The sequence below is a fragment of the Grus americana genome, chromosome 25 (genome assembly GCF_028858705.1).
Source record: "Grus americana isolate bGruAme1 chromosome 25, bGruAme1.mat, whole genome shotgun sequence".
NCBI classification, from domain to species: Eukaryota; Metazoa; Chordata; class Aves; order Gruiformes; family Gruidae; genus Grus; species Grus americana.
In genome coordinates this window covers 7,319,884-7,336,232 of record NC_072876.1, presented here as the reverse complement: position 1 = coordinate 7,336,232, position 16,349 = coordinate 7,319,884, and the positions used below count along the sequence as shown (strand labels likewise).

Here is a 16,349-nt window from a genome sequence, read left to right as displayed (position 1 = left end):
GGACTGACTCACCGAAATCCCTGCAGCAGGTTAACGTCACACCTCGGGTTCCTGAAACCTGGGGTTCCTGACACCTCAGCCTGCTCTGCTCCCCGTGACCTGCCCACCCCGGTGCTCTGCTGCTTAATTCCTCTGTAAGGAGCTGGGTGCCAGAGCTGCAGCAGGCATGGGGACTCAAGGAAGATGCAAGGGCATGGCTCCCAGCAAACCCTTCATGTACCAACCAGGACAGCAAGAACAGTTCGCACCTGAATGAGCTGTGACAATGGTGATGTCTAATTTTCGCATATAAAAATTAAACAAACGTGCTGATCCCATTTACATTTTTACTCATGCCTGCTTATTTTCTGACACCGAGCCTTTTGGTGCTAATCCACTTCAGCAGAGCAATGCCTGGCTCCCAAACTAGCAGCGCAGGGCTGGCAGCTCACGCTCTCCCAGGCTGCCTATTTTATGCTGACATGGCCAGCGCCAGGCCCAAGGCAAGGCAATGGGTGTTCTCCCACTTCTGGCATCTCAAATTCAAAGAAAATCGCTTGCTATGTAGCAAGGATACAAGGTAGTTAAATACTGTAAAACCTACAGCTTTCTCCAACACTCATTTTTATGTGTCACATTAAATTCCCTCAATGCCAGTCCATATTCTCAGGGTACTTAACAAGGTTAGACAAAGCATAGCAGCTCCGAATAAATCATTACAGCCTATTGTGCATGAGCCTCCGGTTAGAGAAACGTCCTTTAAACCCATCCGGATTTCATCTCCTATAAAAAAAAATAATCTGCCACTAAAATAGATAATTAAATGCAAACACACTAGAGATCTTTTAACCTTTGCCAGCCAAACAGATGAGCCATTTAAACCAGACGTTAAACCTGTTTGCATTTAACATGCTGTTCAGACAAAAGCCAAGGGGCAGAGATGCTCTGCCTGGGCCACCGCTGTCACCTGCCCCTGAGCCACGCTCCTCCGGTGCGGCAATTGCCGCACGTTTGGTTAGTGCTCTGCTCTCTGCTTGGGCTCCTGTGCCTGCAAAACTACCTCTCTGCCCAACCAGCAGTAATGACTTTGCACAAAAAGCCCCCCGAAGCAAGGAGGGTTCCCAGCTATGGACGCCCAGCTGGGGTCTGCTGCGGCTTTCCTCCTTTCCTGCCTCTTCTCACCACCAGCCCCATCCTTCCCGACCTCCACACTGCCAGCTCACACCCGGGCACTGGGCTGCTGAAGGCTCTTGGGTCTCTCCCTGAACCAGGCAAGAGCCTTTTCTTTGCTGTAACGAGGAGGGGATGACCAGAGACACGTCCACAGCCAGCAGCTCATGGAGGAAAAGGGAACAAGGCATTCATCATCGAGATGAAACAAAGCCTCTTCGTGCTCAGAGAGACTGCCTTGACACAGGGCTGCAAAATTTCAGAAAAAACTGCTGTGAGGGTTTTTTTTGTGGAGCTTGTTTTTTAAACAATATACTAATGCAGGTTTTTGTTTGTTTGGGGGTTTTTTTTGCCTTTTTTTTTTTTTAATTTTATTTAAACAAAGGTCCCCTTTGGTGCTGACAGAGGTCTGCAACCAGGTCCACAGACACCATCTCCCAAGCGAAGGCTGCAGATCACTCATGGCAGCCTGGCCCCAGGCTGATGGTCAGCCCCTCTCCGGTCCTCTGAGGACGGATTCAGCACATGCCCGAGGCAGGGAGAGGGACTCACTCTGCTGTTAGCCTGGTCCTCTACGATCCTCCAGCAGCAGCCTCAGAAATGCCAATTATAATCAAAAAGACTTTCCAAAGATGTATTTCAGACTTTATTCGTTGCGACAAGTGCTTTTTACCTTGCACGTTTCCCCCAGCTGCGGGGCCGAGCAGAGCGAGCTCAACTCAGGGCTGCAGCTGGCCAGAGCTCTTGCTTTCACCGACACCAGGGGAGCGGGGGGACATCTGAAAGCCCTGTTCATCACAGTGCCTCACCATTTCCTCCTTGCTTCCACCAGAAACTAGCTCTCAGCATTGCCTGCACTGCAGGTGGCTTGTTCAGGGTTTGTTCCTCAAACACACATCACTGCGTTAATCCAGATTTTAGTACAGCACCATGCGTGCATGTTAATCAGTCTCGGTAGAAAAATCTTTGGCAATTTTTTATTCCCAGAAGAGCTGGGATGATCCCTAAAACAATCCACCAGGAAGCAGAGGCTGAAATTTTTTTTGCAATGGACATAGGAGCACAATTTCCCCCCTAAGCTTCAGCTGCACACATGTGCATTAGATCGAGGAAGGGAGTATTTCTCCACTGCACGTGCATCTACAATGGGGTGAAATGCAGCACCCAGATGAGTCCTCCTCCGCTCCCCACTGGCAATCCAAAGAGCTTGAACGATCAGCCCAGCCGCAGACATCTGAAATTGGGCAGGATGAATCCCACTCCCCGGGTCCAAACTGGCAGAGATGGGCTGCCAGACAGTCCGGAAGGGCTTTCATCCCCCAACCTGGCCTTCAGCTTCCTCAGAGCTGAGCAGAGCTCCCTCCATGGAAAGGCACAAACACACATGACCATGAGGGGCACCTCTGAACCCTATCTCTGCTCTCCACATTGCCCCGAAGGAGGGCAGAGATCTGTCGCTGCCCCGCGTCCTCGTCTGGGCTGCCCCAGGGAGCCCCAAAGGATGCTTGGTGCAGCCAACCCACCTGCAGAAACACAAGCTTGTAGAGAAAGGGTCTGCTTTAGTCATGCTTCACATCTTGCACTGTAATTAAACAGCCTGCAAAGCTCCAGGTTTCTCATTAACGGAAAAAAACCCCACAGTCAGAGGTTACATTGTAGGAAGGTAGCATCCCCTCCTGCTAGTTAGGTGACCCCGAAGGCAAGCGTGCCAAAATCAGAGCTGCTGAAATCTGCCAGCAACCCTCCTCCAGCCGGGCACTCTGCAGGCACTTAACTACCCAATTTTCAGATGCTGCTTCTTGCACAGAGCCTGGCTTCTGTCCATTCTCTCTCTCCAGCTAAGCAAGGGCCTGAGGCAAAGAAAGTTTCGTATAGGACACGTAGTCTTATCCAGCCAGCAATGCAGTTTAATGAATCCCGACTGCCTCACTAAGCTCACGCTAACGCAAGTGTTGCCTCTGTTACTAAATCATATATTAAAGGCAGGCGAAGGACTGCAGGGAAGACAGGGACCAGAATGTGTTTGCTATTAAAAGCAACAGATGCAAAACCCAAACACAGCTTTTCCAGACTACAAAGGCTTCTGCAAATATCTATAGCGGAGTGCCTTCAGCTGGATGAACCACAGCATCCATTTTTTCTCAGATTAATGCATACAAAGCTCTTTTTCTTTCCCCTCCTCAGTACATTCAAGACAATTTGCATCTTGTAGAGGATTTTGCTGCCACTGCTATTGCTTTAACTTTTGAAAACCAAAACCCTGACGTGGGAGATGGTGGCACATCCAACTCACCACAGACCACGCAGCAAGTCCCAAAAAGAGAGGTTGCACCTTCCTTAGTCTCACCACCACTTAGATTTCTCCTTTTCAGATGAAAAAAGCTTCATGAACCTTCATTTTGGTCATCTTGGTACCAGCTAGCTGCAGCTTTCAGAAATTTAATGCAAGCGGGCAGTACGGGGTTTGCAGTCCCGAATATAGTGGCTCAATCACATACTCAGCCAGGGGGTTTGGCAAGCCCCGCGTGGCTCTGCCTGAGCTCCTGGTTACTCCTGCTGCCAGACTTGTAAAAAGCCGCCGGGCTTCACGGCCCCGCAGCCTTGGGCAGTGTCCCGAGGATAAGGGAAGGCAGCGAAATTCAGAAAGATGAGTAAAAAGCCCCACTAGTATCTCTCATTCAACAGGACAAGAGCAGCTAATGCCTTGTTAATGGACTAATTTATAAGCTTGTCCTAGAAACACGCTTGCGTTCCGTCTGTATATCTGCACGATTTGCACTTGGGGGCTTTTCGCTCCAGACCCCCAGTGATAGCACCGAGCATCACCCCCTTCCTACAGACAAAAATAGCTAAAAATGCCCCAAATAGAGCCTTGAGTACAGGCAATGCTGAATGCCTACAGCTCCGTCAGCCATCCCTGGCTGCTCAATCCCTCCAACAAACCTCCACCGGAGGCTTATTATCTCAGAGCAGGCTGACGACCCCACAGCCGGGACCTGCACACCCCAATTTCAGAGCCAGGGGACCAGCACTTGATCACATGAATACATATTTGTAATTGGCCTCGTGATCCACATGGTTTCATCCCCTTAACGGTATTTGCAATTTGAGATAGTTCACTGGAAACTAGGGGAAAAGAAGTATTTGTTTAGCTAAGGGCACGACAACGAAGCCCTAGCTCTTCACAGAGCACTGATTGTGGAGAGGGCTCATATACAAAAACCTACAATAAATCCTAGATTAGCACACAGCCACTTCATTTTTGTTTAATTTTCTTCCTCTTGCAGACTGGCAGCGTGACAATGGCAACGGAGGGAATCGGTCATGGTTGTCGAGTTCAGGCAATTTTATTGAGAGAAAAAAAAATTAACTGCTACTTTAATGGCTTTTTTAATGCTTATTGGGCCTGGAGCTACTAATGAATCAAATGTAAGTATCCTCTAAATTGCCAGTTCTGGTCCACCCACTTTGCTCCTCAAAATCCACTCTGGACTCGCGTCCTCTGTGATGTCCATCTCTATCATCTGGGGATCTTCAGTGCAGCTCTGCCGCGTTTCCCCGGTCGGAGCCATGGGCGAGTGGCCGAAACGCTCTCTCAAACCCCAGATCATTGCACATCTCCACCCTCACCATTCCTCTCCAGAGAAAACTCAAAAAAACCATACCATCGTGGACAAAGCACAGGCTGTGTGAACCACCCAAGTAGCATCTGAAACCCACTGGAGAGCTGTCAAAAAAATTTCATTTCATTGTATGAATTGATTCCCACTCAGACGCTTGGCAGAAACCCTGATGCAAGGGTCCAATTCCACTTGTACAGGGCACCAAAATCAGTCTGGGGACCAAGGAAGAAACGCATTTCCAGAAGGTTGGCAGCAATGATAAACAGTAGACAATACCATGTAGTGGTGCCGATGTACTCCCTGCCTATGTCATAAAAACAAGTGAAGGCCATTTCAGTAATAAATCTGCCAGCCGGCGTGAACCCAGCCCAAAGAGATCCCCAAATTGGATCAGCAATCGTGAAAGGGCAGACTGCCAGCACCTCTAGGTATCAGCAGTATTTACTTCCACCCACACCAAGTGTGCTTTGCAGCACAGGCTTTGGGAAGACCAAGTCCAGAACCAACCACTCAAGAGCTTCTGCTTGGATGAACAGAGCTTGCTTCAGCTTGAAACCAAGCCTACCTGCCCAGGCACAACCTACACACGGGGCTTACCTGGGTCTATACAAAAGTATTCCCCAACAGATGCAATCACACCAAGTTTTCTCTTTGTTTCACCAAGCGCAGAAGTAGTAAAACCTTTTCTGTGGGGTCTCTGGTAGGTCACTGTTCTTCACGGACCATTACTGGGTGCAAAACACTACTGGAATATGTCGGTTAAGTTCTCCCCAGATGACTACTATAAAATGACAAGTTTTATATGAAAATAGAAAAAAGCTCTGGGGCACACACATTCTCAGAGCATGCTAAAAGCTTGGCTGCTGCCCAGGGGACCAGCATCTGCGAGCCAAGCTGGGTAGTTACAAAGTGAATCATGCAAAGCAGAGAATTCACTGAGCACACCAGGAGATGTCCCGTGCTCCAGCAGGACAGGTATCGGGTGAGAAATAAAGACCGTGGAGATATGATTCTATGATTCTATGTCAGCCAGCACCCCCAAAACACAGGGATTTGCAGGGAAAAGGAGACCCAGCTCCGTGCTGGGGGGGGCTGTCCTCGGAGCCAGGCTGCAGACGCTGAGCTGCACTTCAGCTCTGCTCACAGTCCCTCAGCTTTACATTTTTATCAACCGTTTGCTCGCGCACACACACATAGGAGAGAAGGGGAAGGTTCTTTTGTAACGAAGACCACTGCAGGCTAATCTAACACGGCACTGAATTACATTTAAACAAATTAATGTCAGTATTCTAAATTTTTTGCAGACACCCCGTTCTTCCAATGCTGTCATGTTTCTACCGCTTCTCCCTAATTATAAAAAAAAAAATAAATACCCCCCCCAGAGGAGCCCACGGCACTACACAAGGAGAACAGATTTCTGTTTCTGACACTGTCTCATTGAATCAGCATTAGCTGCTTTCCACACATTCCATGGGAATCCAGGCTTGAACAATAAAAAAAAAAGCAATAAAAAATGGTTCATGTTCTGTTTTACCTGCTCATTTGTGAATCAAAACATCTTTGGACTGAATAAAAAGTTCAGCTACAGAATAATGGTACAATTGCCAGAGCATGTGAGGTTTGCCCTTCTCAGATGTCAGCCTGAAAAGTTGTCTGGGGTAGCAGCAAACATTCAGCCCTCCAAGGGAAGGGAAAAGCTTTTGCAAGCATCTCAGACACATTTATGGGATCTGTGGGATCACAAAATACTGTAGTGAGGGTGAAGGTAATGGCATTTCCTTCCCAGCTTCTGTGGGGGAATTCCACCATGAATTACTGCAATTCCTTCTCATTACACTGGCAACGTCCCTTCTTTCCCAAAACACAGCAGAGTCCAGCCTGGCCTTTCCCTCTAGGCTGTTCCTGTGTTTGCCGCTGGGATGCACAGTCCACCTCGGTGCAAAACCAGTTTCCCATGGACCTCCTGAAGTGAGCATCTGCTGCAGGGGCACTGGTGATCACAGGAGACACAATGGGACCAAGCTCGAGGAGCAGCAGAATCCCTCTTGGTCCATATTCTTGTGACTTTTTTCCTACTCTTACAGGTCCCCCAGCTCATTACCGGTCAAGGACAATTGAGTCGATTTATAGTGCGTTTTTCTGAATTACACTGCTCGTTCATTGCTACGGTTTTGCGATCTGACCTTTTATTTTCCTCCTCTGGTGAAGGATGAGGCAATGGGTCTCTTGAAACCCTGCGCAGACAGAAGGGCTGCATTCCTCCACGTGGGAGGTAGCAGGGCTGGCTCCTTTTGGATGGTGGGGTATTCTTGGTTCATTAGTACTGTTAACATTTGGCATGCAATTCTGCTGAGGATTTTATTCTACAAAGCTGTATTTTTGCTAAGTCAAGGACAGCACAGCCCATGCCAGCAATACTCAGCTAGCAGCTTCAATTCAGTTATGTTTACCCATCGCACAAATAAACCTTTCCCCTCTAATGGAGAATTTGAAGCCCTACCTCCATTTCAGCCTTTTTTTCTTTTCTTTTTTTTTTTTTTTTTTTTAAAATCCCCAGCTGGCTGAACAGGCTGGTCTTCAAATTAAAGCCCCACATTAAAAGCAGAAGTTGAGTGTCACAGTCTGATTGCCCCGAGCCAGCAATGCTGGCAGTGAAGGTCACTCAGTGGCAAGGGAGAGGATGAGCAAAAGAATCTGCTCCCTTGGACTGCGGGGTTTGTGCTGGAGAGTAACAGCAAGAAAATCAGGGAAAGCCTTTTTCCTAGCATTGCCCATAAACACCACAACAAAGCTGTTGTGGGCAACTTAAAGGGAACATAAGAATTTCTCCAGACACAGAGATCCGGCCCAATATGCAGATGTTAGTATGTGGAAAGCAAACTCAGTCTTTTAGAAAACTAAGCTATCTAAATCCATCTTTTATAGCCCTTCTCTTCCCTCAACCAAGCTAAAAGATCACACACCATCTGAAATAAATGTAGACTTCAGTCCCTTCCCAGAAACACGTACACTGGCAAGTAAGCTTTAACGTCACATCAAATTGATGTTTAAATAATCCTGCTGACTTGCGTTAGCAATACCCATCCTTGGCCGAAGTCAATACTTGATCAAGATCCTTTACTCTGAACTAGTCATAAATGTTCTCGGTTTTGCATTTGACTGTGAAACTGGTCAGTGACACCGAGATGCTCTCCTGTGCCATATCAAACGCTGCAGCATTTTGTTTTCTTCTGCAGATTTAGCAAGAATTTTACATCACAGAAGCACTGCTTTCAGCGCTGGATCAGCGAGGCCAGTATTGCAAACTGAGCCCGTCTGCAGCGTCCCATCCCAGCTCCTAAAACACCTGGTATCTGTGTCCAGGCAGGATGACAGTCACTGCATCTATGCATTAATACTTGTGATTCCCTTCTCCTTAACACGGTTGTGTTGACGACTTCTTCCCTGACAACCAACTCACAAGCCCGCAAAAATCCCTGCAAATTCCAAAAGTGAGAATCTTCGCAACAAGCCCTGACGCTGCTCACAACCAACTGGTACTACAAGTAATACTCTATTATTTGTCCTGAATTCCCCCAAAAGAGAAAGAGCACTGGTAGAGACACAGACATAACGAGGGTCAGTCCTGGCTGCAGTCATCACTCTCTTACCAAAGCAGATGTGAACTGCACAGAAATTTTGAGTTTGCTGACAACTGAAGTGCTGACCTCGCAAGCCTGGGGTCCTGCTGGAGCACGAGGACTCCAGCCACAAGTTACTAAAACTTTGTCGCAGATGCAGAGCCGGAATTCCCAGCAGCAGAGAAGCCTCAGCTCAACATTCACAGCCCACCCCAGCTACCTGCTAAAATACTCTTCTACCTTCCCTTTTTATAGGAAAACCTGTAAAACGTTCACGGCTCACATTACGGTTTACGTCTCCAACCCTGCCTCCTTGACGTAAACCTGTGAAAACTGCACTTCTCTGAAGCCTCTTTCAGCTGTCAATGCTGCCTGTTGAAGCATACTTGCAGACCCGGAGAGAGGGAGCAGGATTATCGCCCCCTCCCTGCTCACTGGTTCTCCTCGGTGCTGCTAGAGATGCAGCTTGCACAGAGCTATCACCAGCGAGATGGCCGGCCGCGCGTCCGGAGAGCACAGCTAATCACCCAGTAACGAATCTCTGGGTTTCTGAAGAGAACGGAATTATTATTCCTGGAAACAATGCATGTTTCTGCCTTCCGAGATTAACATCTAATTAAGAAGCCCAATATATTTACAGAGCACTTTTCAAATCACTTTACCATACTGTGCATTCATGATTCATTTCCTCTATCTGGGGGGTAAAGGCTTTTGTAATACAGGGCGTAAAGGAACACAAAAGCCAAGTGAAAACACACAGGAAATCAGGAATTCTTGAAACCAGAACTGGCCAAACTAAGGGCTACAAGAGCATTAAAAAGCACCGGACAGGCTTCTGCACCCTCCAGTTTTTGTCTCTGTACTACCTACTGGGTAGACAGTACATTTTAAACATCTATTTTTCTTAAGTGAAGAACAGCACCAAACGCCACTGTGCCAGCAAACACCAGATTTCACCCTGTCCCCACTGCGCTTACCAGCTCTGCTCTTTGTTAGGACTGTTTTCTTAATCCTACTTTAAGTTACTATCTACTGCAGGCTGAGCATTCTTCCTAGGTATATTAAAGGACACTGCCCCTGTTTTACAGCTGTACTATCACTACACATCTGACAGTTTGCTCTTGCAATGCTTTTCTTGTCTACCCAACGTACAAGCTTCTTGTTTGCTCACAAACAGGCACCTGGGACTTGGGCAGCAAAGAGAACATCCTCGGCATACAGAAAAAACCCTGCAGCACTATACACAGGGAGTAATGCAATGCAAAAATCTTACACAGAAAACAAGAGTGTCTCCGTATCAAAAGACTCCAACTTCTTAATTTTTGCTACTAAAACTTAATTAGCCTCATAGCCCATCTGGCAATTTGCAAACTGTTACCCAGCATTCTTTGGACCTTGAAATATTTAACATAATGAGGCCCTAATAGGGACTAATCCTTTCACAGAAACCGTTTAACTCCAGGAAAATAATGCCACTTAGTTTGAAATATTCTTCGTCAGCAATTGAAAGTGGCAGTTAATAAAGAAATTGTTATGTAAAGAAGAAAAGGAATGGACAGCCTGCCATGCCAGGAGCATCCAGGTCCTTTCCGCACTCGCTGCACTAGCCAGCTTCAGTGTTTACAACAATTTTAATAATTCATCTGAGAACATCAAAATCACTACTAAAACCAAATTAACTACTTGTTCCTCGTTTGTACTGTATCTGAGGGTTTTACTCCCGCATCAGATGCTGAAGGCAAGTAACACCACAGAGGAAAAGGTTCTTAATAATTCAACTTTCATACTGGGCTGACTGTATTAGCTTGAAGTTCCCAGGACTTGCATGAAAGGAATTAAAGCCAGTCTTGGCATGGGTGCCAGAGTCAGCTTCCTAGTAAAAGGGATAAGCAGCAAAACAAAAAAACAGCCAGGGTTTGCAGGAAATCTTTGTTAAATTATTTGACCTTTTAAAAATTGAGAGGAATGAGTGAGGAGAGTGTCCTACCTCCCAAAACCAGCAGAAGCTGATTTCCTACACTGGGAGCACTTACCCAGCACTGGATGGGTGGAAAAAACCCCACATCCAGCCGTGAACAACATTAAAAAGCAACTCCTGCCACACACCCCATGAAAATCACATCATGAGACACACACAAGGAGCCTTCTCTCCTCGAGTCAGATCGCCCCGGCGTGCAGGGGATGCCGAACCTCTCCTGGCGCGGCACGTACACGCCCGAAGCACGGCGGTCCCAGTGGCCCAGGGCCACCAAAGGGCTGGGACCAGCGGGGTGGGACCTGGGGGCCAGAGCCCCCCGGGAGCGGCGGCGGGAGCTGTCCCCGGTCCTGCACGGCAGCGGCAGGGCTGGAGCCCTGAGAGGGCATCGGGGCTTCGGCGGCGGCAGCTCCCCCCAAATCCTCCCCAGGGAGGAGGGAAAGTGCCGCACGCAGCTGTAGAACAGGATACAGAACAGGCAGAGGGTGCGTGGCAAGGCTGTCGCCTGTCGCTGGCAGCTCCTCTGCTGACGGTGCACAAACCACAGTGAAATCCAGCTCTCGAGGGAGCGTTGGCCTTGCCAGGCTAAGGGGAGACAAAGGGATAAGCTGCTTGCCGTGGAGGCCAGGAGGTATGGCTGGATACTGCCACAGTATTCAACTTTTAGGGGTGCCTGGAGATCCCACGACATTCACAGGGACATTTATCCTGTTCAGGTCATTTTTTAAAAGCATAATTACATCCTGCCTTTAAGTACCCCAGCTGACGCTGCTCCAATGTGCAATTCCTTGCCCCTCTGTCCATGCTCTATCCAGTCTTCCCTTCCTTCCCCAGCGGTCCCCCACATTCCCTCACCACTATCAGATGGCCGCTGTGTTTTTCCAAACCCCCCTCACCCAGCTCACAATGCAGCTGTCAAGCACACATACTCCTGGATATCTCCGTACCGGCCACAGTACCAAAGAGGTGCCCCCACTCCCTTTCCAAGGCAGGATATTGCATTAGCCCAAATGACTTCTCCAAAGGTTTGCATCCATTTTTAGAAATCTTCATTCACAGAACTTTGAGTCCACACTCAGAAAGCATTTCTTTAAGCCATGCAGGAAGCATGGCTTGGTCCCACAGCACCAAGATTTTCTGTCTTTGCAGTTCCATATGAATTCTCAAAATTTTTACACCATGCAGCTTTAAGTTTTAGACACTGGTTATTAAAAAAACCCTCAACATTAAGCATTACCGTCTTGTCATCATTAGGTTTCAGAGCCAACAGTGTCAACTCAATTAAGTACAGCTCATTAACATCCTGTCTGCATGCTTAGAGTAAGGATACTTCCAACAAGAGGTCTACCACCTCCTTCATAGCTCAGTGATTGCTTCAAACACTAGTGAATTTCAGTTCTGGAGTAAATGTGATAGTAAAGATTTAGGGAGCAGAGTAAGTAAAATATTATATCAAAATTACAGTGAAAAAACTACAACAGCTGAATTAAATGTTACCCTGATCCAGCACAACCCTCATTTCTCTGTCTAACCTTCTACACACCCCCAAGACCTTTCTGCTGGGCTGCAGAACCTGGATCTGCTCTGCAGCTGACACGGGGTATCAATAACAAGTAAAGTTTCAGCCAACACATTTGTTAGAGCCCGCGGTTCCCACTCAGGAACTTACCAGGAAGCGGACATCATCAAAGCCGTTCAAAAGCAGCTTACTCTCATACTGCTGCAGGCCAATGGACTCCAGCCACTCCCCGACGCTCTGCTCCAGCATCCGTGAACCTGACGAGAGAGGAATCGGCAGACGCTTGAAAAGGGAAAAACCGTTAAGGCGGTAGCAGCGGCACTCTGAGGAAGACAGATGGCATTGCCACATCATAGTCATTACCATAAAGAAACTAAAAAAATTATGCTCAGAGTACAACAAATCAGCTGGCAGACAGTTCCTCTTGTGTGCACAGACCATGGACAACAAGCTTCCAGTGCCTCTGCGGGCTCCGGGTTTAATTTGTATCCCAGTTAACACTCAGAAAACACCTTGCCCGGGCAAACTGTTTAGAAGCACTCCTGGGACCATGACATCACATGCACTGCTTTCAGGCGAGTTTCTTGCCAGGCAAACATACGAAGCCCAACCCCACGGGGATGCGGATCCACTCCTTGGCTCAGCTGAAGGGGGCGGGAGGAGGGCAGCAAACCCAAGGCATTCCCAGCCAGTCGTAGGTGCGAGGGAATGGAGTGGAGCCGCTCACAAATGCACAGAGCTGTGCGGGTCCTCTCATCCATGCAACTTCGGATGCACTACCCTGCTCAGCGGGCCAGTGGAGAGGGCCAGGCGCATTGGAGGCATAAAGCAGCTAGAGAGAAAATACATCTTCATGCAGCCGAGACACAAAACAGACACGACGGACTTTCAGAAAAGCAGCAGAAGCCAGACTAGAGCAGCTGTCCACAGGAAGACATGCAAGACAAAGAAAGCACACAAACTGCAGCAGAAGAAAAGAAGGGCTTATACTTTTTTTCCCCAAGCAGTCCTGAAAGAGGCAAACCATGGTAAGGGCTTTTTCCTCTCCGTTATGGTGTTAAGAGGAGCAGAGGCGTGAGTGACCCCGAGCATGAGTCTGAGAGTCCTGGCACTGTCATTTTACCACCTATCCGGACGCATGGCATTTCAGCACGCTGCTCGGACCGGGCTGGCTGCACCGGAGAGTCTAACTACACCGCTGCACTGGGTGACAGCAAGAGAGACAGAGGAATCAATACGGTTTTCACCCAATACATTCAGTCCTGCCAGGTGTTTGGTGCATGCTTGTATTTGCCCTTCCTTCATTTTCTTCATCAGCTAAGTGCAGCTGCTGCATCCCAGCCCCTCACTCAAACAGGCAGCAGCTCTGGAGAAGGAGGCATTTTAGTTCCTTGCTTCCAAATCATGTCAAAACAAAAAGAAATCAAATGCAAGCACGCTCTCTCCTCTTTCTGCAGCAGCTCAAGTCTGAGACATGCCCTGGCACCTCCTCTCAGCCTCTGATAAATGAAATTCTTCCCAACACCCTACAGAAGCTGTGCAGACAAGCTCTCCCTTCCCTCACCCCTGGGAAGAGAGTCCAGTGACTTGCTACTCTCCTCTAGAAAAGCTTGAGACCTTAAATATGACAAAAAAAGAGTTCAGAGACCTCCTTTTCATCAAGAAATATGCTATGCAAGACAGGCAGAATTTTTCAGGCTTCTTAGCGGATCTGTTTCAAGGGTATAGGCAAATAAAAAGATGATCAGGAAAACCAGGTTTGCTTTCTTTGAACCTTCAGGTCAGTTGAAGCCGTTTGGTACCTTCCAAGCCATCCTTCCCACCCCTGCCTGCTGCAGTGGCTGCACAACGCAGAGCTCACGGTGTTCACTGGAAATTCTTGGGGTAAGGGATCCTGCTGCTCTGGTCCACAGGAGAGTTCCTCTGCCAGGCGAGCCGCGCTCGGCGAGTTCAAGAGAGCTGGCCAGTCTTTCTAGTGCACACTGCAGCACGAGAAATGCAGAGATCACAAAAGGTTTCCATCTCCCTCCCCTAACACAGCCTGTGCAGAAGGGCAGCATCTAAACCTGGAATTTATGCAACAAGCTCCTGCTCGCCCGGGGTCTCCGTCCTTCCCTTCCATCGATCCTTGCGGGTCCGCCAGCAGCCAGGCAGCCGTGGCCCCTCACCAAGCGATTGTGCGTCCTTGCAGAGCGCTGCAGCGGCGTGCTTTGTCTGAAGGCAGCGAGCTCCACGCTTGCCGTTCCACTCTCAGTCCTGTCTCCGGCTCTCGCATTGCCTGTCCCTCCCTTCTCTTCATCCTCTTACCCCTCCCAGCTTTTCCATCCACTGTACAAGCAGTGAGCAGCCTTCGCAGCAGAAGCTGCAGGAGAGGGGAGGGAGACGGCAGCTTTATAACTCTCCAGTGGAAATTACTGACTTCTCAATATTTACTCGATGATGGACTACACGGCTCGGATTTTCAAAAAATGATGTTACAGGTCTGCTTTGACAGTTCCAAGTGATTTGTGGCTGGCTCAGAATTAATTTATTGAGAGAGGTGAGGAAACTGCCTGCTGCCTACTACAGCATTTCTGGAAGCAGCCAGGCTATTGGCAGGGGGAATGAAACCACAGCAGTTCCTTCCTCTGAGCTCCTGAATTTCATTTTAAAAAATTATTTACTCTACTCAGCCTTTTGTATGCCTGTAAATGTATTTCTCCTTCTAAAAGGGAAACCTACAGTGACACCAAGTGCAGGTTTTCTGTTTTTAAAAGCACTTCAAATCAAGACAAAATGAAGGGGCGATATTTGGAGGGAGAGGAATGGAGGGATTTACTTTAAAAAGAAAAATAAGAGAACAGATACCTCAAAACATCCCAGACTGAAAATAAGGAAGTCCCAAATACACTGAATATTTGCATGTTACGAGGATGACAAGGGAGCAAATGAATCCCAGCCACCGTGCCCCCCAACAAGAGCCTGATCACAACTTCCATTTAAAACAAACTCCTAATTCTCAGCTCCATCCTTCTCCTTATGCTCCCCATTTTAGGAATCCTACCTTTAAAAGGTCTGGGGATGGCAGAGGGGGAAAACATTCAACAGAGTATAGTTAGAAATAATTCAGAGTATTTAAAAGTTGCCAGAAAAAGCAAGCCAAGCAATTCAGTTCCTCTTGCAAGACATTTTTCAAGTAACACAGCATGCTTTAAAAAAAAAATAGGAAAGGGAGAGGGCTACCAGGGCTCAGAAAGGTCCTTTTGTAAGTTATCATTTCAATAATGACCTTTAGTGCAAAGTTTGTCTTGTTTGGAGGAAGAAATGAGTTTCCTGTTTGCTTATGGAAAACTGTAACAGTTTAACATGACCTGGTGTGGCCTGAAGACACACGACCAAGCTTCACCGGGAAGAAAAAACGGCAAGTCCAAGCACGTGTTGATGAGGCCACTGTCCCCGCACCAAGTGAGCATGCAAGACAACCAAGGCAGGTAGCTACTGCCAGAGCTGGGGATGATCATCAGCTGAAAGCTCTTAAATCCATTGAGGGGAGCTGTAAACTCAGGCAGCACATTAGGCAAGATGGATAGGCAAGGAGAACATACTCATTAATGCTATCAGATGCAAGAAATACAGCCAGCATCCGACCTTACTGGAACCAAGATCAATCAGCCAAATGCAGATCACTAACAAACTACTTTTGTCAAGTAAAACACCAATGTTCCTCACTCAAGTCAACTGCAGCGTTAACTCACCAAGCCCCAAATGCATTCCCTGTCCAGCGCAGCATGCCTCTTGCCTGCACCAAGCTGGTTTACTGAGCAGAGACCGCTCATCTCTATTTTTGGGGAGAGAAACGCTGCCTGACACATTGCTGTAAGCCAGTGAGCAACACACAGGTTTCTTGTTCAAAGCCTGCGGCGAGATGAGACGCCGCGGGGTTGAGTTTCTGCTGCGAGACCTGCACCCCCCTGCCCGCATCCGGAAGGAAGAGATGATCAGAAGCGGGTTGCTGGAGTTAAATAAACACGTGACTGCCAAACACGCACGCAGAGACACACAAACTGAATACAAACGTCTGTTCCCAGGCCAAAAAAATGCTTTAAGGCAAAGGTTAGGTGGAACCCAGTACCCTTTAAGAGATGGCGTTCCTTAATTCCCCAACCTCCAAAAAGCACTTACCAACACGGATCAGCGACAGACAACTCCTTGCCTCCACTAAACCACCCCACCCTCGGGAAATGCATTTGGAAGATTTTCTTACAAGTTTGACCAGGAAATGAGAGGGTCGAATCTGTTGGCCAAGAAATAGATTCTAGCTCCAAATTCTATAAAGATGCCAAGATGCATCTATTTATCTTATCATCTGGGGCCTCAGAAGTTCAATGTGCTCGTCCATAACACCATGGCAAGACACAGAAGTTTTGTTACCCTGTTTTATGGAGGAAAGTTGGTACAGAAACCAGCTATCTGCCCAAATTTGT

General features: G+C 47.9%; 1 protein-coding gene across 10 annotated transcripts in view; it reads right to left on the bottom strand.

The window, feature by feature from the left end:
• ANKS1A (ankyrin repeat and sterile alpha motif domain containing 1A) overlaps positions 1 to 16,349 on the bottom strand; it is a 106,846-nt gene that overhangs the window by 16,633 nt on the left and 73,864 nt on the right. For all 10 annotated transcript variants that reach the window (XM_054803514.1, XM_054803515.1, XM_054803517.1 and 7 more), the window contains one exon: positions 12,037 to 12,143. In XM_054803514.1, the coding sequence (XP_054659489.1) occupies positions 12,037 to 12,143 (107 nt within the window). The remainder of the gene's footprint in view (positions 1 to 12,036; positions 12,144 to 16,349) is intronic.